Source organism: Molossus molossus, unplaced genomic scaffold, assembly GCF_014108415.1.
Source record: "Molossus molossus isolate mMolMol1 unplaced genomic scaffold, mMolMol1.p scaffold_m16_p_3, whole genome shotgun sequence".
Lineage (NCBI taxonomy): Eukaryota > Metazoa > Chordata > Mammalia > Chiroptera > Molossidae > Molossus > Molossus molossus.
The window spans coordinates 94287706-94310289 of NW_023425366.1; the positions used below are offsets into that span (position 1 = coordinate 94287706).

Genomic DNA, 22584 nt, shown 5'->3' on the forward strand with positions numbered 1-22584 from the left:
TGGGTATATTAAATGTTTTGACTTACAGTATTTTTGACTTACAGAAGGTTCATTATAAATTCAGAAGCATCAGTGCTAACTTTGATGCATGCATGCGCACTCAAAGACACTGCAGACATTTCATAAACGGCACAGGTTGGGCTTGGACAGGCTGTCACTGGGAATAATTTCACAGGTAGGTTTTCATTCCCAAGAGTGGTCCAGGAAAATAATTTGGGGATTATCATTCCAGGAATCCAAAGCATTGTATTCCTAGATTTGCTTGATTGTTACACTCCTCCAGAACAGGATGTGATTTAGAAAGTTGTAAACTCATAACAGCAATCACTGTCATGAAACTGTGCTGCAAGGCAGGCTGCACTGCATTTGTCTCCTTAAGGTGTCTGCAAGGAGGAGGCAGTACATAAGTAAAGTTTTAAAGAAAAAACAATGGCCTTGAATCAGGAGACCTGAGGTTTGCATCAAAATGCTAATTGATTTTGCAACTATATTTAAGTCTTCTTTGTCATGGAAAAAGGTTGGTGGCTGAATTAAATAAAACAATATATGTTTTCTGTTTCTAGCAGATGGTGGATTAGCTACTCTGAATGTCTCTCACAATAGAAACATCCCAAGTAAAATATGGAAAACTTTTTTTTTTTAAATCACCTAGTGGCATGAAAGGAAGAAAAAAATTCTCAAAATGAAGAGAAAACAGAAACTTTAGGAGTTAAGTGAACAGAAAGTTTTCAGCTTTAGGGCTTGCTTCTGCAAAACTCTAGAGACTTGAAATTTCTACTCAGATACAGGACCCAAAGCACAAGAGATAAAAAGCCCAGCTCCTCCCTTGAACACACATGTACAGGGAACTCCCTCGTGAAGCAGGGGCTCCAAAGAGCTATATCCTTAGTATAAGCTTAACTTAGAGAAAGACAGTTAAGAGACTTGCCTGTCTCTGCCTCAGTGCTGAGTGGAGGAAAAGAAAGCTCTTTCCTAAGAATCTGTAACCACAAGCTCTTCCTCACACAGACAGTTTTGATGTCTCAATTCATATTAGGTCTGAAAAACTTCAAAGGAGGAATTTAATATAAAGACGTCCTCAGGTAGAAATATCGCAAGCAACTGGCAAAAGCGAATACCACTGAGGACTTCATATTGACATCAGGTCTTAAAGAATCCCCATGTTGGAAAAATTGGACAGCTACATGCAAAAAAGAAAAAAGAAACTAGACCACCAACTTACACCATTTACAAGAATAAACTCAAAATGGATAAAAGACTTAAATGTGATTCATGAATCCATAAAATTCTAGAAGAAAATGTAGGCAACAAAATTTCAGACATCACACGCAGCAAAATTTTCACTGATACAATGCCTAAGGCAAGAGAAACAAAGGAAAAAATGAATACATAGGACTACATCAAACTAAAAAGCTTCTGCACAGCAAAAGAAACAACCATCAAAATGGAAAGGGAACCCACTATATGGGAGAGCATAATTGCCAATGATACATCAGATAAGGCGTTAATTTCCAAAATATATAGAGTACTCATACAACTCAACAAAACGAAGACAAAGAATCCCATTAAAAAGTGGGCAGAGGACCTAAATAGACACCTCTCCAAACAGGACATACAAATGACCAAGAGACATATGAAAAAATTATCAACATCACTAATCATCAGAGAGATGGAAATTAAAACAACTATGAGGTATCATCTCACACCTGCCAGAATGGCTGCCATTAACAAAGCATCAAACAACAAGTGTTGGCGAGGGTGTGGAGAAAAGGAGACTCTAGTACACTGCTGGTGGGAATGCAGACTGGTGCAACCACTGTGGAAAACACTATGGTGTTTCCTCAAAAAATTAAAAAGTGAACTGCCATTTAACCCAGTGACCCCACTTCTAGAAATATATCCTAAGAAGCCTGAAACACCAATCAGAAAGAATATATGCACCCCTATGTTCATAGCAGCACTATTTACAATTGCTAAGATCTGGAATCAGCCTAAGTGCCCATCAATAGATGAGTGGATAGAAAAGCAGTGGTACATTTACACAATGGAGTACTATGCAGCTGTAAGAAAGAAAGATCTCTTATCCTTTGAGGCTACATGAAGGGACCTAGAGAGTATTATGCTAAGCGAAATAAGCCAATCAGAGAAAGACAAATATCACATGATCTCACTTATTTGGGGAATATAATGAACAAAACAAGTTGATGAACAAAATAGACGCAGAGACATAGAAGTAGGGTTCAGGCTGAGGAACTTCAGAGGAGGGGGCAGGGTAAGGGAAGAGATAAACCAAAGAACTTATATGCATAACAATGTTGGTTGGGGGGGGGGGGGGTTGGGAGGAGGCTGTCAATGGGGGAAAAAGGAGAAATATCTTTAACAAAAATAAATAAATTAGTTTTTTTTTTTTAAAGTAAGTTCCAAGAAAAAGAGTAGCTAATAGGAAAATAATTAGTAAACAAATAACACATAAAGAAACAGGGCTCAATGAAAAACAGCTAACTGAATAGACAGCAAATTTCAGATATAAATGGTCTCACCAATTCTGACAATTATTAATGATAATTCATCACATGTTAATTAATAACTAAATTATATTTAATATGTTTATGGCCATTAAAATATAAAAACATGAACAGGGCGAAAGAGCCCATAAACAAGGAAAGAACATACTTAAAAGAATTAAATGAAATGTCTATAAATGAAAATAATCATAACTGAAAGAAAATGCTCAGTGAATATATATATATATATATATACATTTTTATCCTCACCCGAGGACATTTTTCCATTTTTTTTTGTTCAGATAGAGCAGGAGGAGAGAGAGGAAGAGAGAGAGAGAGAAACATCGATGTGAAAGGGACACATCGAGTGGCTGCCACCCGCACGACCAACCAGGGCTGGGGACAGACTGCAACCGAGGTACATGCCCTTAGCGGGAACCGAACCCGGGTCTCTCTGTACCGCAGGCCAACACACCAACCGCTGAGCCAAACCAGCCAGGGCCTCAGTGAATATATTATTAAACAGTTTTGCACACAGATGAAGAGAGAATTACTGAGCTGGATGACATAGGTGAATAAATTAACTTAAGTGTAGTTCAGAGAGACAAAGACATAGAAAATGTTAAGAAGCTAAGAAATATGAATGTGAGCTTGAAAGATAATATATATCTAAATGGAAGTACTAGAAAGAGGTAACAAGCAGACTGGGGTAAAGGCAATGTTCAACAGATACTAGTTTAGAACTTTCTAGCAATGTTGCAACAATCTCAGATCTAGGAATTCCAATAAATGCAAAGTGGAAAAAATAAAAAGAAATCCACAGCTTGACACATGACTGACACTGCAGAACAACAAAAGAAAAGCAAAGATTTTAAAAATTGTTGGAAAGGAAAGGCAGATTACTGCTAGGGAATTATATTAAACAATCACCGACTTCTTAATAGCACCAATGAATGCTAGACACAGTGGAATAGTATCTTCTGTACGCTGCCATAAAATAACTGTCCAACTAACACTGTATCTCAAGAAGCCATCTTTCCAGAGGGAAAATCAAGATCATTTTCAGAAATAAAAAAAACAGAGAAAATTTTCTACCAAAAGGTTCTCTCTAAAGGAAATTTTTGAAGAGGTGCTTTAGGCAAAAGGACAATGATTCCAAGTGGAAAGTTTGAAATGTGTGAAATAATGAAGAGGAAAAGTATTATTAGGTACGTGGGTAAAATTTTAACAGGCACTAAAATATCAAATAGCAATAATAATGATTAATTTGTTGCAAAGAGTGGCAGTGGCTAGAATTTTTTTAACTGGGAGAGGGAGATCAAAGTATAACCATTCTAATATTCTTTTATTATTTAGATATGGGTTAAAATACTGATTAATTTTAGACTTGAAGTTACATATGCATCTGAAAGAAGCTGGGATAACCACGAAAACCACAGAAATAAAATATGTAACTTCTGAACAACAGCGGGGAAAGAACAGAATGTGGGGGAAAAGGGAACCCTGAACAAATCCCCCCCCAAAAAAAAGCAAAAGGAAAAAAAAAATAACAAAAAAGCAAGATAAGTAGGAAGCACAAAGAAGGTAATAGAAATAAAAACAAATATATCAGTTACTATAATTAATATAAATCATTTTTTGTCTCAGCTTAAAAGACAAAGATTTTTATATTGTGCAAAAACAATTTAGATTTTGACTGTTTTTAAAAGAGACACATTTAAAACATAAGAAAGCAAAAAAAAAGTGAGAAAAAATATAAAACAGGCATATATTTAAACATTACACTCCCACTCACAAAACATGATGCAAAAGAATATGAGATAAAATATACCAAGAGAAACTGACCAAAAGGAAAAGAAAATAACTTTAGAGTAATGCATATCGAAAAAAGGTTCAGTTCACCAGGAAAGTATAATATTTTTAAGCAGTCATCATCTTATAACATCAAAATATATTAAACAAAGACTTTAAAACTATATGGAGCCCTGGCTGGTTTGGCTCAGCGGTTAGAGCTTCAGCCTGCGGTCCAGAGAGTCCCGGGTTTGGTTCTGGGTTCGGTTCCCGCTAAGGGCACGTACCTCGGTTGCGGTTTTTTCCCCGGCCCTGGTTGGTCATGCGGGTGGCAGCCACTCGATGTGTCCCTTTCACGTCGATGTTTCTCTCTCTCTCTCTGTTCCTCTCTCTCCCTCCCATTCTACCTGAACAAAAATGGGAAAATGTCCTTGAGTGAGGATAAAAAAAAAAAAAGAACTACATGGAGAAACTGAGAAATCTACCATTATAGTGGGATATTTATACAACTCTTTCAGTAACTGACAGAGATAGTGGACAAAGTTCAGTAGATATAGAGAAAATGATGATAGGATAGCTAACAAGTTTGATCCAATGGATCTATCTATGCAACAATTGGAGACAATATTTTTCAAGCCCATATGGGAGATTTGCAAACCAGAAAAAACCCTTATACTTCTAAACAACTCATGAGTCAAAGGCAACAGCACATTGAAAGTGAAGTGAATAAATACAAATATGAATAGGTGCTCATCAGGAATCCCTCAGAAATCTACATTTAACATTCCCAAATTTTGGGAGTCCGCAATGATATTGTGAGGGGTCCACAAATCTTACATTGAACATCGCAACATGCATGAGACACCTCACAATATGTAGGCACCACGTAATTCCCACTTACGAAAATTCTGTTACTAATAAAATATAAATTCATTTAAAATTAGTATTTAATACTCAGTAGCATTTTCATTATGTATTTTCTCAAAGATATTGAATTATCCTCATGCATTGATCTGAAAATATTTTTTACACTAAAAAGGGGCTTTTCAGCCCAGCTGGTGTGGCTCAGTGGATTGTGCGTCATCCCATGGACTGAGAGGTCCCATGTTTGATTCCCGATCCTGGTACATGCCCAGGTTGCAGGCTCAATTCCCAGTAGGGGGCGTGCAGGAGGCAGCAGATGGATGTTTCTTTCTCACATCAATGTTTCTCTCTCTCTTTCCCTTTGTCTCTCTCTAAAAAAAATCAATAAAAACACATTTTTAAAAAAGAGAGGCTTTTCAAATTCAGTAAATATAAACAACTACATTCCACACAGTTTGAAAGCCTCTTGTCAGTCCGATAACACGTACTGAAGGAAACCATGTCACTGGTGAGAGGGTGAAGGGGCAGAAAAAGAGGACTGGAAAGGAAATCATCACTTTTCTCCGTAAATTCCTAAATCATTCTCTTCTAATGACATCAAGGAGGCAAGCCATTTACCTCCAATCCTTTGAGTCAAAAACATACCAGGATGAGATACAGATCAGTGTAGTTAAGGTTTCCCCGAAAATATATTTCAAAAGTAAAATAGTGACTACGCGTTAGGTTCTTTGCTTTGCATATGTGAAACTGCATGGTCCTTATAAAATGCTGTGTTGAAAATGAGTCACATGGAAGACTATTTTAAATAACAAAGCGTAAGCTGATGAACAAAATAGACCCAGAGACATAGAAATAGGAATCAGACTGATGAACCTCAGTTTGTTGGCGCGTGGAGGTGAGGGACAGGCATAGATGCATAACCAATGAACACAAACAATACCATGGGCGGAATTGGGACAAGGGTGTCAATGGGGGGAAAAGGAGAAACATCTGTAACAAGAGTAAATTAATTAATGAAATAACAAGGACACCCCACAGAACTAACTAGGAGTTGTCTAGGCATGCCATCCCTTGAAACAGGGAATTATTAGAGATAAAGACAGATGAAGCATATTTATTACACCATTAGGACAAATTCTTCTAATGCTTGGTATATGTTTAACTGGACTGATATGTCATAGAAATAAAAACAAGTCTATTCCTCCAATAATCTCCTGTCACCCTCACTACACTCCCAGAGCAAAGTTTACATGGAGTCTTATTTAAAGCCACACTAAAAAAGAGGAAGCAATCCATCTCTTCTGATTAAAATATAAATCTATCTTGAAGCAAAATAATGGTACTGCTATCAGAGTTTGTTTCATGGCTTGACATTCAGTCTAAACTTGATGTAAGAGAACTAACGGTTAATTATACAATGTGATAAAAACTTGGTCAAAGTTGGGGGTTGTACCTTGAAATAAATATGTTTCCTGTTGAGTGAGCTTTGCTTATTGAAAATGAAGGGTTCAGCCAGAAAACACTGATGAGGTTAGCTCAGGTCAGAACACTAGTAGTGATAATAGGTGTTCAGTAAATAGCAACCATTGTCTCAGGTTTCATCCCCTGATCCTGGAAGTCTGCCCCTGCCTCTCTGATGGTCTGGCGCCAACATGGGTTCCCCTTGATTGATTCTGCAGGTTCCTGCTATTCCTGAAATACTTTCATGTTGCTTTCATGTGTCATTACACAAGACTAACTAGAACTAGGAACAAGGGCTCTTAGGGTTACTTCCTCCTGTAAAATAGTGAAGTGTTTCTTCCTCGCTGTCTAACCTTCTTTTTCTGAGACATTCTTTCTTAATTAAAACTACTATCCCTGCTCCTCCAGTCACCTATTATATGCTTCTGAAGTTAAAACTTAAACACACTTCAGTATTTGGTTTCACCCCGGTCTCCCCTTTCCTTTGAGTTAAATATTGTTTAGAAGTTTTGGGTTATCTTTCAAGTGTTTTGTTGTAAATGCACATGTGCACATGCAATCAACACCCATCATTCACATAAAGTGCTGAATAACAGCACATCCTGACATCCTTCTGCAGCATCTTATCAAGATCACCCTCATTTCTTTAAGTCCCCCACACCCCGATATTTGTCTCTGTCCTGCTCAAAAACCTTGATGGGCTCTCACTGCCCTCAGGATCAACCTTAAGAACTTTAGCAACAGAATTTTAATCTCAACCCATCTTGCTCGCTTTATCTCCAACTACTTTTTACTCAGCAACCTTTCTCGGATGCGCTCTCCTCACCTTCCCCGGAGCTCACCCAGACGCGCAGCACCGACTCGCTCGCTGCCTGTCTCCTTGCTCTGTGCCCCTAAGTCCTTTGGGTCATTCCTGCCCATTTTTCAAGGTCAACATCCGTGCTCATTTTTTGACAATTTTCACCTCCATAATCAGGCTTTTCATTTCAACTTATAGCATTTATTGCCTAAAAAAATGACTTAGCATTTAATCACCCACTGCCTCGAACTTTCTCATTATTATTATTATTTCGTTCATTATCATTTCAGGTTTTGTTTTCTCAAGAATACTCCAAGGCAATATTGTGCACTGAAACTGTTGTTGAAGGCTCAAGTAAGGGCACTAGGGTGTTGTGGCAAGGTCATGCGACCGCAAGGACTTCCACACGCTTCCTCTCATTTCCTGAACCTCACCTGCTGCAGACCCCTGCTGAGGATCCCTGCTAGAGGTCTGTGTGCACAACAGCAGCAGGGACATATTTTGCACACAGAATTTGCTCCATGCTGCTCGTCAATTCATTATTTACTCATTGCTGGCTGTCAGTCACTCTTCTTGCCTATATTACAATGTAAAAGTTAGGTATTAAAAATGCCATGAAAATGGCCCTGGCTGGTTTGGCTCAGCGGTTAGAGCATTGGCCCTCAGACCAAAGAGTTGCGGGTTACATTCTGGCCAAGGGCACATACCTTGGTTGTGGTTGGGTCCCCAACCCTGGTCAGGGTCATGCTGAAGACAAGCAATCAATGTGTCTCTCTCACATAGATGTTTCTCCCTCTCTCTCTTTCTCCCTCCCACTCTATCTGAAGATAACTGGAACATATCTTTGGGTGAGGATTTAAAAAAAAAAAAAAAGCCATGAAAATGACCCTGACTTCCAAAATGACATAAGGGTCATTAAGTTGTGATACGAAAAATGCTTCTAAAAAAGATTATTAGGTATGTTTCAACTCTTTTTAAAACTAACATATATAAGTACTCTTTGTTAAAAAGAGAAAACTCTTGGGCTGTTTCCAGATCTAAGCTATTGTAGATAGTGCTGCTATGAACATAGGGGTGCATATATTCTTTCTGATGGGTGTTTCAGGATTCTTAGGACATATTCCTAGAAATGGGATCTTCTAGGAATGGCAGTTCCATTTTTAATTTTCTAAGGAAACTCCATTCTGTTTTCCCCAGTGGCTGTACCAGTCTTTATTTCAATAAGCAATACACAAGTGTACTCTTTTCTCCACATCCTTGCTAGCACTTGTTGTTTGTTGATTGACTGATGATAGCCATTCTGAGAGTATGAGGTGATACCTTATTGTGGTTTTAATTTGCATCTCTCTGATAATTAGTGGCTGCGCATTTTTTCATGTCTATTGGCCATCAGTAGATAAGTGGATAAAAAAGCTGTGGCATACTTACACAATGGAATACTATACAGCTGTAAAAAAAGAAGGGTCTCTTACCCTTTGAGATGACATAGAAGGACCTGGAGAGCATTATGCTAAGTGAAATAAGTCAGTCAGAGAAAGACAAGTATCACATGATCTCACTTATATGTGGAATCTGATGAACAAAATAAACTGATGAACAAAATGGATCCAGAGACATGGGAAGCATGGTACAAACTGAGGAATCTCAGAGAGAATGAGAAGTGCATGGGAAGAGATTAACCAAAGAACTTATATGCATATATGCATAACTTCTAGACACAGACAACAGTGTGATGAAGACAGGGGGTGGGGGCAGAAACAGGGTGGAGGGGATAAATGAGGGAAAAGGAATGGGGCATTTGCAATACTTTCAACAATAAAGATTAATTAAAACAAACATCATATAAAAAAGAGAAAACTCTTTCCTGGATATTTAAAAACTTTGGTGAAACACACTAGATACAATTAAATTGGGAATTTCACTTCAATAGTTAGTATCAAATTAGACAGGAAAACTATTCTCTTTCATAATTAAAATGCTTAGCTAAACTCTCCTGCCATATGAAACTATTTTCCTACACATAAAAAAAAAAGGCAATTGCCCTGACTAGGTGGATCAATTGGTTGGAACACCATCCATCCCCTGTACCAAAAGGCTGAGAGTTTGATCCCTGGTCGAGCATGAACAGGAGGTGGCTGACTGATGTTTCTCTCTCTCTCTAAAAATAAATAAAAAACACATATCCTCACACCCTGGCCAGTTAGGCTCAGTGGTTAGAGTGTTGGCCCGCAAACCGAAGTGTTGAGGGTTGGTTCCATTCTGGTCAAGGGCATGTACCTCAGCCCTGGTCAGGGTCATGTGGGAGGCAACCAACTGATGTGACTCTCACATCAATGTTTCTTTTTGTCTTTGTCTCTCTTCCTCCCTCCTACTCTTATCTGAAAATCAATGGGAAAATATCCGTGGGTGAGGATTAAAAAAACAATAAATCATACCCTCGAGTGAGGATTAAAAAAAAAGAAAGGCAGTTTATTGATGCTTTATAATATGGGATAGACTCAGGATATATTTGTTAACTAGAGTAATGAATTAGGGAAGCATTCAGCATATGCCACTCTTAGGATAAAGCTGAAAATAACATTCAGTTTCACACTCAAGAAAAAGTTTTGAGTTCGTCCAACTTATCATTGTTAGCATATATTTGGTTACAAAATAAATAGTGTGGAAATATCCATGACCTATATAATTCAATCATAAATAAATTCAATCTGAGAAAATACAGACTCAGATTTTTAAAAATCAAAGATCTTTTACACATTAAAATGTTAGATTTATTTTTTCTCATATATGGAAAAACACATACTTATTCCAAATATAACATAGTTATTCAAAAAAAAAAAATTTCAGCTGCTTACTTAATTTTAACATTGATTTCATAATTTTAGAGAGTTGTTCTCCCCTCCATAGGGGTTATCCTCCGTTCCGGGGTCAGGACGTTGATGCTGAAAGGAACGGAGACTCACGCTTAGCACAGGACGCACTGTGCATCCTTCTCAGGAGCTCAGGCAGGCTCTGGGCATCAGGACCACAACTCAGTGCCACTGCATCATGTCCACAGGGTGCCAACGATGCAAAGCAGTTCTTAACCAGCATGCACTTCTGACATTTGATATCATCTCACTGAGCATTGGTTGGTTGGCCTATTCATTCAGAAAAGACTTGCTGAGCCCAAACTTGTATGCAAGGTCCTACATACACATAAAGCTGCACAAGGCAGGACCTAATGGAGCGTACAGTCTGGCCAATGAATAGAGCACAAGTAGCTGTGGCCATATGATATGCCGAGAAATGAAGTAAATGAAAAATATTATGGGAGGGCCTGATGATTTTGTCCAACAAGAAAATGTGAGGTAAGTAGAAATGGCTGGTATCACACCCTGGCTGGTTTTGCTCAGTGGTTAGAGCGTTGGCCCGCAAACCAATGAGTCACAGGTTCGATTCCGGTCAAGGGCACATGCCTTGGTTGCGGTTCATCCCTGGCCCTGGTCAGGGTCTTACAGGAGACAACCTGTAATGTGTCAATGTGTCCCTCTCACATTGCTGTTTGTATCTCTCTCTTTCTCCCTCCCTCCCTCCCACTCTATCTGAAGATAAATAGAAAAATAACCTCAGGCAAAGATTTAAAAAAAAATAAACCTGGTATCTAATTGGGGTTTAAAGGATCAGTTGAGTTTTTTTGTTTTTTATAAGTTTAAAAAATGTTTAAAAAGCTCTTTTACTTATATTAAATCATAAATAAAACATCAGAATCTTCACATTTTTATAAACTAGGTAGGACAGGCATACTTATTACCCATTCAAGGGCCAAAATTTCAGTTGAGCTTTAAGGAGCACAGCGGGAGATAGCAAGATGCTCTAGGTACAGGGGACCCTGCGGGCAGAGGCCTGGACTGGACTCACGTTCGGCGATGAAAGAAATGTGAGCGCCGGATTCAAGATGAGTCCTGAGTACAGCCTGGGGCAGGTTCTAAAGGGCTCTGAATGTCCAGAAAAAGATTCAGGACTTTTACACAGACAGGCAAGAGATAAAGAGAGTTTATCATGATTTAATGGTGAGCCAAATATCTGACATTAAAGAAAAACGACCTTAGTGAATCATTTGGAATTTTGATCTTGACTATCTGAATGTGATAAAAAATATGCCTACTTTGCAATGCAAAAAAAAAAAAAAAAAAGTGAACACAAGTGTGGTCTGACTAAAGAAGGATTCAGCAATTTAAGAAATCAAACAGAAAGAAATAATTTAGAAATATGATATAAAACAGGAACATTTGTTATGACAAATTCTGCCTTCTAAGTTTGTCTCTCTTCTTACCCCTCCTCAACTCTATCCCAATTCATTCTCAAAGGCCTTTAATTATTCCACATTGCCTATCAAATAAAATACAAACACCTTATTTGGTTTTTCCAGAACTTTACGTTAATTACTCACTTATTTCTCCAGCAATATTTCTTCTAGCCATTTCTAGAATATGTTTCCTGAAGCCAGACTCTATGATACACAGCCACTGATGTTCAGTAATGACCCCAAATTGACATTTTTCCTGCAAAGGCGAGTCCATTTCTGATTAAAGCAAATGACTATGTGTGTGTATGTGCATATGCATGCACATAATTTTCCTATACAGTTTAAGAAAATTAAGCTAACTTTGGTAGTTGTACTGATTTTCAATTATCATAGCTGTTAAATTATGTTAAATGAGCCCTGGCCGCCGTGGCTCTGTCGGTTGGCACTCCGTCCTGTACACTGCAAGGTGCTCATTCAGTTCTCGGACAGGGCACTATCTAGGTTTCCGGTAGGATCCCCGGTTGGGGTGCACACAGGAGGCAACCTACAGATGTTTCTCTTTCACATCGATGTCCTTCTGTCTGTCTCTCCTTTTCCCCTCTCTCTAAAATCAATAGGCATATCCTTGGGTGAGGATTACAAAAATGTTAAATGACTCAGATTTATGCAGTGGGTCAATCAGCAACCCTGGCTCTAAAAATAGTTCATTTGTTCAGTTTTACAGACTTAACAGAGCACAAAAAGTGTTTTTTACCTAATGTAAGATGGAAACTCTGATTCATTCATAGAGAACAAACAATTTTCATTCAAATCTCATCATTCTAAGATGGGAAAGGGAGGCCCCAGATGGATGGACATCCTGCTTCTCAAAGCAGACTATGAGCACGGTGGTGGAGAAAACCTCGGGCTGCAGTCACAGGGTCTCTGCCTGCTTGCAGTCGGTAAGAAAGCAGTGCAGTGTTGTCAGAGAGACCTGGGTTCAAATCCTAGCTGCATTTATTGGCCTTGCCACATTGTGTAAGTCATCTTACCTCTCTAAACCTCAGTTCCTTCATCTACAAACCTGAATAATTATACCTATCACACAGGGCTATCGTTAAGTATAGACTGACAAACCTCAGAAGAGGGGGTCGGAGGGGAGGGAAGAGATAAACCACAGAACTTATATAACATATGCATGTATGTTTAACCAGGGACATAGACAACAATGCTGAGGACAGGGCAGGGGGAGGGGTATCGGGAGGAGGGTGTCAGTGGGGGAAAAGAGAAACATCTGTGACAAAAAAAATTTTTTTTAATTAAAAATTTTTAAAAAATTACAAAATGTAATATATGGGTTCAGTACAGGCATATCCTCCTCCTACTCCTCCTAATAGTGGTAACAATAACAATAATGAGGAATATTTTACTGAACACTTACTAGGAGAAACTGAAGTAAGCTAGGTCAGTAGCTTGCCCAAGGCTCCAAAGTGATGAGATAATGAGGTAATGCAGCTGCCCAATTCCTTACACATGACATATGTATCATTCATACTAGTTGCTGTTTCTACTACCACCACCACTGTTTCTTCTAGTACTGCTACCGCCCCCTTCTCCTCATGACAACACAGGATTCTAACGGCGAGATCCACACCTCTCGTGTTTGCTGTTGGGTGGCAAGAACTAGCACATTTTAGTACATTTTAGTAAATGAATTCAGGCCACAGATCCTTTTGTTGAGACAGGATTTCTGTACCTCCATTTCATCAACCCAGTTCACTTGGGCACTATCGCTGGCATCTACAGAGGCCCAGGCCGTCAGCTGCTGACATATCCTTCTGGTGCGGGTAGATGACCAGCATTGCCCTGATGACCATCCTCTAGTAAACCAAGTGGCTCCATTTTTGGGTGCTGGTTTCATTTTCCTAATTTCTGTAGCATATAAATCTTTAATGACCCTAAAGTCTAAGACTTGCTCAATAACAGTTGACTTACACATGACCAAAAAGCACTGTTCCATCTTTCTAAACAAAGGAGAACATACAAATATATTTGGCTTTAATTTGAATATGCTTAAAGAACAAAGTTAAAGGTGTCTGTTTCTTTTCTATAATAACTATTTTCACTAGAATAAACAAGGTCTAAGTCAACAAGACACTGACTACATTCATGATCCATAGCAACAAAAGAACCTTTAATTACTGCATTCTGTCTCCAAAGCAGATTTTTAAAAACCTTTCTCATGCCTTTGTGTCTCTAACGCTGGGCAAGAGCAATGTCTCGAGGAAGTTTTTCTTCATTTCCAAAACGACTCTGACAACATAAAACAAACCCAGATGGCTTCTGAAACTGAAGTCTTTGCAAAGAGCACCTGGTCTATCAATCTCTCAATAGCGGTACCGTTTATTTTAAACAACTCTTTCAGCCATTTTCCCAATGGTTTTATAATCGTTGCCATCTTCATACCTGTTTGGGCTGTTCTGTCATTATAAAGAAGCAGTGTGTTGTGCCTTCAAAAACGCAAGGCTTACCGATGCACCGGGAGCCATCTGTCGAGGTTACGTATCCACGTGGACAAATGCAGAAATAGCTTCCCACGGTGTTGGAGCATTCGCCAGTTTCACATATCCCAGGAATGATGCTGCACTCGTCGATGTCTAATCAAGGGGAGAAGGAGAAGACGATTGAGAAAGGCCTTTATTAAACAGCTTTTAGAAAGGATTTAAAAAGAAAAAAAAAAAAAAAGAGTATGAGAGCAATCATGGTTGATTAAGTCAGATCATATAACCCTGAAGATACTCTTGTTTCAGGCCCTAAAGAATTTCTCACACATATCTATGGGAACTAAGATGAAAGTAAACTCCCAGGGCAGTAAAACAAGGCCAACTAAAGCAAAACTCTATATCCTTTTTTTCCCAAATGCAATTTAAATTGGAAATAAGTAAAAATGTCAACGTTTTAGTTTCCATTCTATATCAGTTAGGAATTATCCTACTACAGCCTTAACAAAAAACAAAACAAAACAAAAAAAAACACATACAGGGATTATATTTTAAAATATGGAGTAGCTACATTTAAAATTTTTATAGCTAATTTTCACACTAATTTTTTGAACCAATGGAAGATGGCAAATGGTTTTTTTTCTATTTGGCTTCAGGAAGTGTTTATGTACTTATATCTGAATATGGGTAGATTTGACATTCTTGGAATTAACTTCAAATCTAAAATAATACAGAAACACTGCAAAGGGCAAACCTGGGAGGCTCTGGGAGGTGTCCAGTTTTCCTATTGTACTCCATGCTAATTCATTCAGCTTACTCAATGCTGGGACTAGTCTATTCCCTTTCACATTAATGAAAGGTCTGCTTTCTTTTAAACTTTCACTAAAGCAGGAAACCTGGCCATTTATATAAGCTTTGTTGTACTTTTCTTCTAGTTCAATAAGCAGAGAGAGGTGGAAAGTCAAAGCTACAATTAGGTACAGTGGGAGCTAATTGCTCATATATTCAAAAGGAAATGAACCATTGTGAGGAAAACTCAGCCATGCATGCTGGGAGTTGGCTGTCCTTTTTTAAGAGACAGAGCCAGCAAAGATCCGTGAATACAGGGACCAATAATACAAGACACAAACAGATAATTACTGAAATGTGAATCTGAGCATTCCCTGTCTTTTTGTTTGTTTGTTTGTTTTTTAGTTGCATTTACTTTTTAGAAATGTATCAATAAAAAACACAGGAAAAAATGATATCAACCTTGTAAGTACAAGAAAAAATACTTTAACCCTCACAATTAAAAAAAATAGTTGGCGACGCCTTTCTTGAATTCCTCTATTAGTCTATTCATTCTTTTCTTTCCCATTTATTCTGACAAGTCTCTCTTGCCCACAAGCTGTATCATGAAATAACTACATGCTTGTATGTCTTCTTGGAATGTGCATATAAAAAAGTTACCAGATTCAGACATGCTCTGAAATAATATCTTCATTTGAGGCTTAACAGTTAGCCACCGAAGGCACAGTTGTATAAATCAAAATCTACCAAGTCCCCAAGAGAGATCAGAATTCGAACGTGCACTGACTACATGAGGAGCATATATATAATGTGGTGAGTTACCATCAGCCTTAACCCAACAAAATGAAACCATGTGCAAAATCAAGATCTGTTGCATCTTGTGTTGCTGTGTTCGTTCAGCACCTCCTAAGAGAACGGAACTGGGTTCAGGAGAAAAAAGACACTGCCACCGCTGTGCTTGGATCACCAAACGCTGTGCTTGGATCACCAAACACAGGGGCCGATCACCTCTGGACAGGGAAGAGAGAAGAGCAAGGAGCACAGCACGGAGCACAGCAGTGAGGAGTGCGGAAGTGAAGGACCCAAAACTGTGCCTTCTGATCCTCTGACATCTAACGTTAGGCCGACAATCAAGGGACTTAGGGGGCCCAGGATTAATCCAAATTCTTAAAAATTAGGAATGTAAGTCTTTCATTGAAGCATTAACTCTTATTTCCAGGCATTTCCTTTCATAATAAAAAACTGCTTTGTGCTCTACTTCCAAATACCCTTCCCGACAACAAAAAGAGTACAAAATTGAAAGATGTTTGACGTTTTGTGTTTTAAGAGAAAAAAAATCTGGAACGTAGAAGAACACATGGAACGATATTACGTTTGTGGTTTTCGTGTTAAATATTTTATTGTACAAAAACTCCATGTTTCACAATTCTCCTTAGAATTAAATAAGAATTTTAAAAGGTTAGAGTCAAAATAATTATATGTAAAAGGCTCTTGGTAAAGCAGTTAAGAATTCTATATGAAAAATAAGAATGTTTTTTATTTATTTTGGAGCTAGACTCTCCCCTCCCCAAATTTTAAAAATTAAAACGTTTGTTGCTTTTTTTCTTTTCCTTTTTTTTTTTTTTTTTTTTACTGCATTTCAGTGTAGTCATGCCTGATACTTATTCATCAATTTAAATTCAGCATTAACATTTATGTTAAGAAGGATGTATACATTTAGCTCATGTGTAGTATTAGTTCTTCAAGAGCATATGTCATAATGGAATTTGGAAGTATTATCTTCTCAAATATAAAGTGTATATTGCCTGGCTACACACACGTGTGCCTAAGTCTGTCTGTGGGAAAGGCATTTGTTTAACAAGCCTCCACCTGCCTTCCCTTGGAGGCTTTGGTCTGCAAATATCAGAAAAACCGATGCAAACTGACATAAACTAGAAACTTAATAGCTTGCATGTCTGGAAGTTCAGAAGGGGCATGGACTTCAGGGCCGGTGTAAGCCGACGCCTCTTGCACGGTATCTGTGAGATATGTTCAGTGACGTCCTTCTCTGTGCTTCGAGGCCATCCTCAGGGGCCTTCCCTGACAGCAGCAACAGGGCTGTAGCAGGTCTAGGCCGGACCTTCGACTGGGACATCTAGCAGAAGAGAGGGTGTCTCTTCCTGTGTTTTTTTCCTAAGAGCAAGAAAACTTTTTCCAAGGAGAACCAAGCAAACCTTCCCTTTTGTTCAAATGTCCTCAACTGGGTCACACACCTGTTTTTGAAGAACTCCTCTAGCCAGGAGAATATGCTGATCGGAATGGGCCTAGAGTCCTGAATCAATTACTGTGGCAAGTGGGAAGGCAGCTAGCTTTAGACTAATAAAAACAAAAAACAAAAGCAAAAGCTAGTAGGGTAAATACCTCGGAAAACACACCACAGCTGAAGAATGGAAAGTGTACCAGAATGCCTGGGAAATTCACGGAAAACAAGCTTAACCAGTTAGCTATAGACTGAATCCCGGAGAGCTTTCCCAAGGACTTTGGCTTTCATTTTGAGGCGATTAGTGGTGTTTATGAAGGAGTTTAAATTAAACAAGAGAATGATATAAGCAAATCAATATTTTAGAAAGACAATCCTTATGTGCAATATGGATAAATAGAGTCCAGTGATAACTGAGAGCCTGAAGCAGGCCTTATCATGAGAAAGAGAGCATATATTCAAGGGATATTTCGGAGAAATAAACAGGACTTCGTCAGTGGATAAATAGCTCAGGCTTCTGGCTTGGTTGACAAGGGAGTCGGTAGTGCTGTCAACAGAGGTGACAAAGAGGGAAGAACACATTTTGAGATTTAAGTTGAGTTTGGGACACTCTGACCTTGAGATGTTTGAGAGAACCAGGCAGAAATTCCAAGTATGCAGCTAAAAATTTGAAACGCAGTCAAGGTGTAAGTCATAAAGATGTACATTTGAGGTTTATCACCAACTCCAGGAATTGTAATTTTAAGTTGTAAGAAGAGGTGAGATCTCAAGGAAGAGAGGGAACTTGAGGGAACTCAGAACCACCGCCATGGAGCGTCAGAGGAAGGCAAGCCGGCGCAGGGGGCTGGGAAGGACAGGTCCGAGGCCAAGGAAGAACACGGTCAGAAAGGAGGGTGTTAAGTGTGCCGTGGAAGGGTCAAGAAAGAGAAGGACTGGAAAGTGTTTGGAAATTTGAAGAGGCTGAACACTTTTTTTTTTTTTTTAAAGAAAACTAGATCTAAGCAAAACCATCTGACAAGTTACTGACTGCCAAACCACATAACCTCATATTTGTCAACCAACATTTACAACATTTACTGTAAATCTTACTCAAAGCAGAACATAATGAATAATTTGGTAAGTAGTGCTAAGTGTGATCTCAGATATCACTGAATTCTAAGAACACTGCCCCAGAGATCGTCAGTTCCAATATGCACATGTCACACATAAAAGCAATCCATGTAACAACTGTGTTACGGAGAACTGAGAACAAACACAAGAACTTTTGTTTTTAAAAAGTGTTAGGATATTTTCTTTCCATGTATGCCAAGGAACTTTATGTATTTGGCCTGTTCTATATAATTTTGGGGGGTATAAAGAAGTATATTTCTGTTTCATATTCAACTTCTATTAATTAGTATTAAAATGTTTAAAATGATGAATATTATGACTAAATTTAAAATGCAATAAATTGCTAACTATTTCAAGCTTTTATAAGGACAAACGGGCATTATTAAAATGATAACATCAGTTGTAATGGAAAACGAATGTTTTCTTTCTCCTTTTCAGATTTTAAAAGCAAGGTGTACTCAGAATTTCATTCTATATTTATTTATAAACAGCTTAATTTAAATATAATAATCGTGCTCTGGCCAGTTTGGCTCAGTGGTTAGAGTGCTGGCCTGAAGACCAAAGAGTTGTGGGTTCCATATTCCTGCTCAAGGGCACGTACCTGGCTTACAGGTTCACTCTCCAGCCCTGGTCAGGGTTGGGTGGGAGGCAATCAATCAATGTGTCTCTCTAGCACTGAGGTTTCTCTTCTCCCTTCCCATCCCTTTCTCTCTTCCACTGTCTCTAAAAATCAATGGAAAAATATCCTCAGGTGAGGATTAACAATAAATAAATATAATAATTGTGTGGTAATTCAATTTGCTTATTTAAAGCTTAAAATTCAAAGTGTTTTAGTATGTTCATAGGATTGTGTAACCACCACTACAACTTAATTTGAGAACATTTTCATCTCTCCAAAAGTAATTCCATCTCATTAGTAGTCACTCTCCCTACCTTCCTCCAAGCCCTAGGCAATAACTAATCTACAACTAATAGATCTACAACTACTACTAATTAATCTGTCTCTATAGATGTGCCTGTTCTAAACATTCCATATAAATGGATTAAACTATCTCCTCTTTCATGACTAGCTTCTTTCATTAAGCATAATGTTTTCAAAATTTATCTGTGCTGTAGCATATATCACTATTTCATTCCTTCTACTTGCTGAATAATATTCCACTGTATGGATATACCACAGTTATTCATCAATTCATAACCTGATGGATATCTGAGTTGTTTTCATTTTGGGACTATTACAAATGAAGCTATTATGAACATTTGTGTACCAGTTTTGTGTGGACATTGTTTTCATCTCACCTGAGTACATACACAGAAGTAAAATTGCTAAATCATATGGTAACTCTATGTTTAACTTATTGAGAAACTGCCAAATTGTTTCCCACAGTAGGTATAATATTTTACAGTATCACTAGCAATATATAGAGGTTCCAATTTCTCTACATCCTCCCAACACTCACCATTATCTTTTTTAAAAATTAATTCATTAATTTATTTTTGTTACAGATGTTTCTCCTTTTTCCCCCACTGACACCCCCACCCCCTCCCTTCCAGCCCTGTCCCGAGCTTTGTTGTCCATGTCCATTGTTCATGCACACATGCATATAAGTTCTGTGGTTTACCTTTCCCCCCACCCCCTCATCTGGGGATTGTCAGTCTATACCTCACTTCCATGTCTCTGGGACTACCACGTTCCTCAGACTGTTACGTTCATTATATTCCACAAATAAGTGAGATCATGTGATATTTGTCTTTCTCTGCTTGGCTTGTTTCGCTTAGGATAATACTCTCCAGGTCCCTCTATGTCGTCTGAAAGGATAATAGATCTATCTTTCTTACAGCTGCATAGTGCTCCATTGTGTATATGTACCACAGCCTTTTTATCCATTTGTCTACTGATGGACATTTGGGCTGTTTCCATATCTTACCTACTGTAAATAGTGCTGCTATGAACATGGGGGTACATACATTTTTCCTTATTGGTGTTTCAGGCTTCTTAGGATATATTCCTAGAAGTGGGATCACTGGGTTAAATGGCAGTTCAATTTTTTATTTTTTGAGGTAACACCATATTGTTTTCCATAGTGGCTGCACCAGTCTGCCTTCCCACCAGCAGTGTACTAGAGTCCCCTTTTCTCCAAAACCTCGCCAACACTTGTTTGATGGTTTGCTGATAGCGGCCATTTTGACAGGTGTGAGTTAATACCTCATTGTTGTTTTAATTTGCATCTCTCATGATTAGTGATGTTAAGCATTTCTTCATATGTCTCTTACCCATTTGTATGTCCTGTTTGGAGAGGTGTCTATTTAGTTCCTCTGCCCATTTTTTATTTGGGTTCTTTGTTTTCTTCTTGTTGAGTTGTATGAGCACTCTCTCTATATTGAAAATTAACCCCTTATCTGATGTATCATTGGCAATTATGCTCTCCCATAGAGTGGGTTGTCTTTCCATTTTGGTGGTTGTTTCTTTTGCTGTGCAGAAGCTTTTGAGTTTGATGTAGTCCCATGTGTTCATTTTCTCCTTTGTTTCTGTTCCATAGGTGATGTATCAGTGAAAACTCTGCTGCATATGATGCCTGAAATTTTGTTGCCTACAGTTTCTTCTAGGATTTTTATGGATTTATGAGTCACATTTAAGTCTTTTATCCATTTTTAGTTTATTCTTGTTTAGGGTGTAGGTTGGTGATCTAGTTTCATTTTTTTTGCATGTAGCTGTCCAATTTTCCCAGCACCATTTATTAAAGAGGCTGCCTTTACTCCACTATATGCTCTTGCCACCTTTGTCAAATATTAATTGAACATATTGTCTTGGGTTCATTTCTGGGTTCTCTATTATGTTCCATTGATCTATCTGCCTGTTCTTTTACCAGAACCAGGCTGTTTTGATTACAGTGGCTTTGTAGTATAACCTGAAATCTGGTAATGTGATCCCTCCAACTTTCTTCTTCTTTTTCAAGATTGCTATAGCTATTCGGGGTCTTTTTTGGTTCCATATGAACTTTTGAAGTATTCGTTCTAGTTCTGTGAAGTATGTCGTTGGTATTTTGATGGTGATTGCATTGAAACTATAGATTGCTTTGGGTAATATGGACATTTTAATGATGTTAATTCTTCCAATCCATGAACAAGGTATGTTCTTCCACGTTTTTATATCTTCCTCTATTTCTTTTTGCAATGACCTATAGTTTTCAGCAAATAGGTCCTTTATTTCTTTGGTTAAGTTTATTCCTAGGTATCTTAATTTTTTTTTTTTGCTGCAATGGTAAATGGGATTGTTTTTTTAGTTTCTCTTCCTGTGAGTTCATCATTGTTGTATAAGAATGCCGTTGATTTCTTCATGTTAATTTTGTATCCTGCTACTTGGCCATTCATTGATTAAGTATAGTAGGTTTTTATGGAGTCCTTTGGGTTTTCTAAGTATAGTATCATGTATCTGTGAATAATGACAGTTTCATTTCCTCCTTTTCAATTTGGATTCCTTTTATTTTTTCTTCCTGTCTGATTGCTGTGGCTAAGACTTCCAGTACTATGTTAAATAAGAGTGGCTAAAGTGGGCATCCTTGCCTTGTTCCTGTTTAAGGGAAATGCTTTTAGTTTTTGCCCATTGAGTATGATGTTGGCTGTAGGTTTTTCATATATGGCCTTTATTATATCTAGATATGATCCCTCTATTCCCACATTGCTGAGTATTTTTATCAGAAATGGGTGCTGGATTTTTTTGAATGCTTTTTCAGCATCTACTGATACAATCACATAATTTTTATCTTTCATTTTGTTTATGTGGTGTATCACATTTATTGATTTGCGAATAGTGTACTAGCCTAGCATCCCTGGGATGAATCCCACTTGGTCATGGTGAATAATTTTTTTTATGTATCGCTGGATTCAATTTGCTAGTATTTTGTTCAGGATTTTGGCGTCTAATGTTCATCAGGGATATTGACCTGTAGTTTTCTTTCTTTGTAGTGTCTTTTTCTGGTTTTGGAATTAGAATTATGCTGGCCTCATATAACGAGTTTGGAAGTCTTCCTTCTTCCTGAATTTTTTGAAATAGTTTGAGGAGAATGGGTATTAGTTCTTCTTTGAATGTTTGGTAAAATTCTCCCATGAAGCCATCCGGGCCTGGGCTTTTGTGTGCTGGGAGAGTCTTGATTACATCTTCAATTTCTTTTATTGTTATTGGTCTGTTCAAGTTTTCTATCTCTTCCTGGTTCAGTTTTGTGAGACTGTGTTTCTAGAAATTTGTCCATTGTCGAATT

At 38.1% G+C, this 22584-nt stretch overlaps 1 protein-coding gene across 1 annotated transcript in view; it reads right to left on the minus strand.

Moving 5' to 3' along the window:
* FBN2 (fibrillin 2) overlaps nucleotides 1-22584 on the minus strand; it is a 262104-nt gene that overhangs the window by 120583 nt on the left and 118937 nt on the right. Inside the window, exon 8 of the mRNA XM_036279132.1 lies at nucleotides 14218-14343. Coding sequence (XP_036135025.1) covers nucleotides 14218-14343 — 126 coding nt within the window. The remainder of the gene's footprint in view (nucleotides 1-14217; nucleotides 14344-22584) is intronic.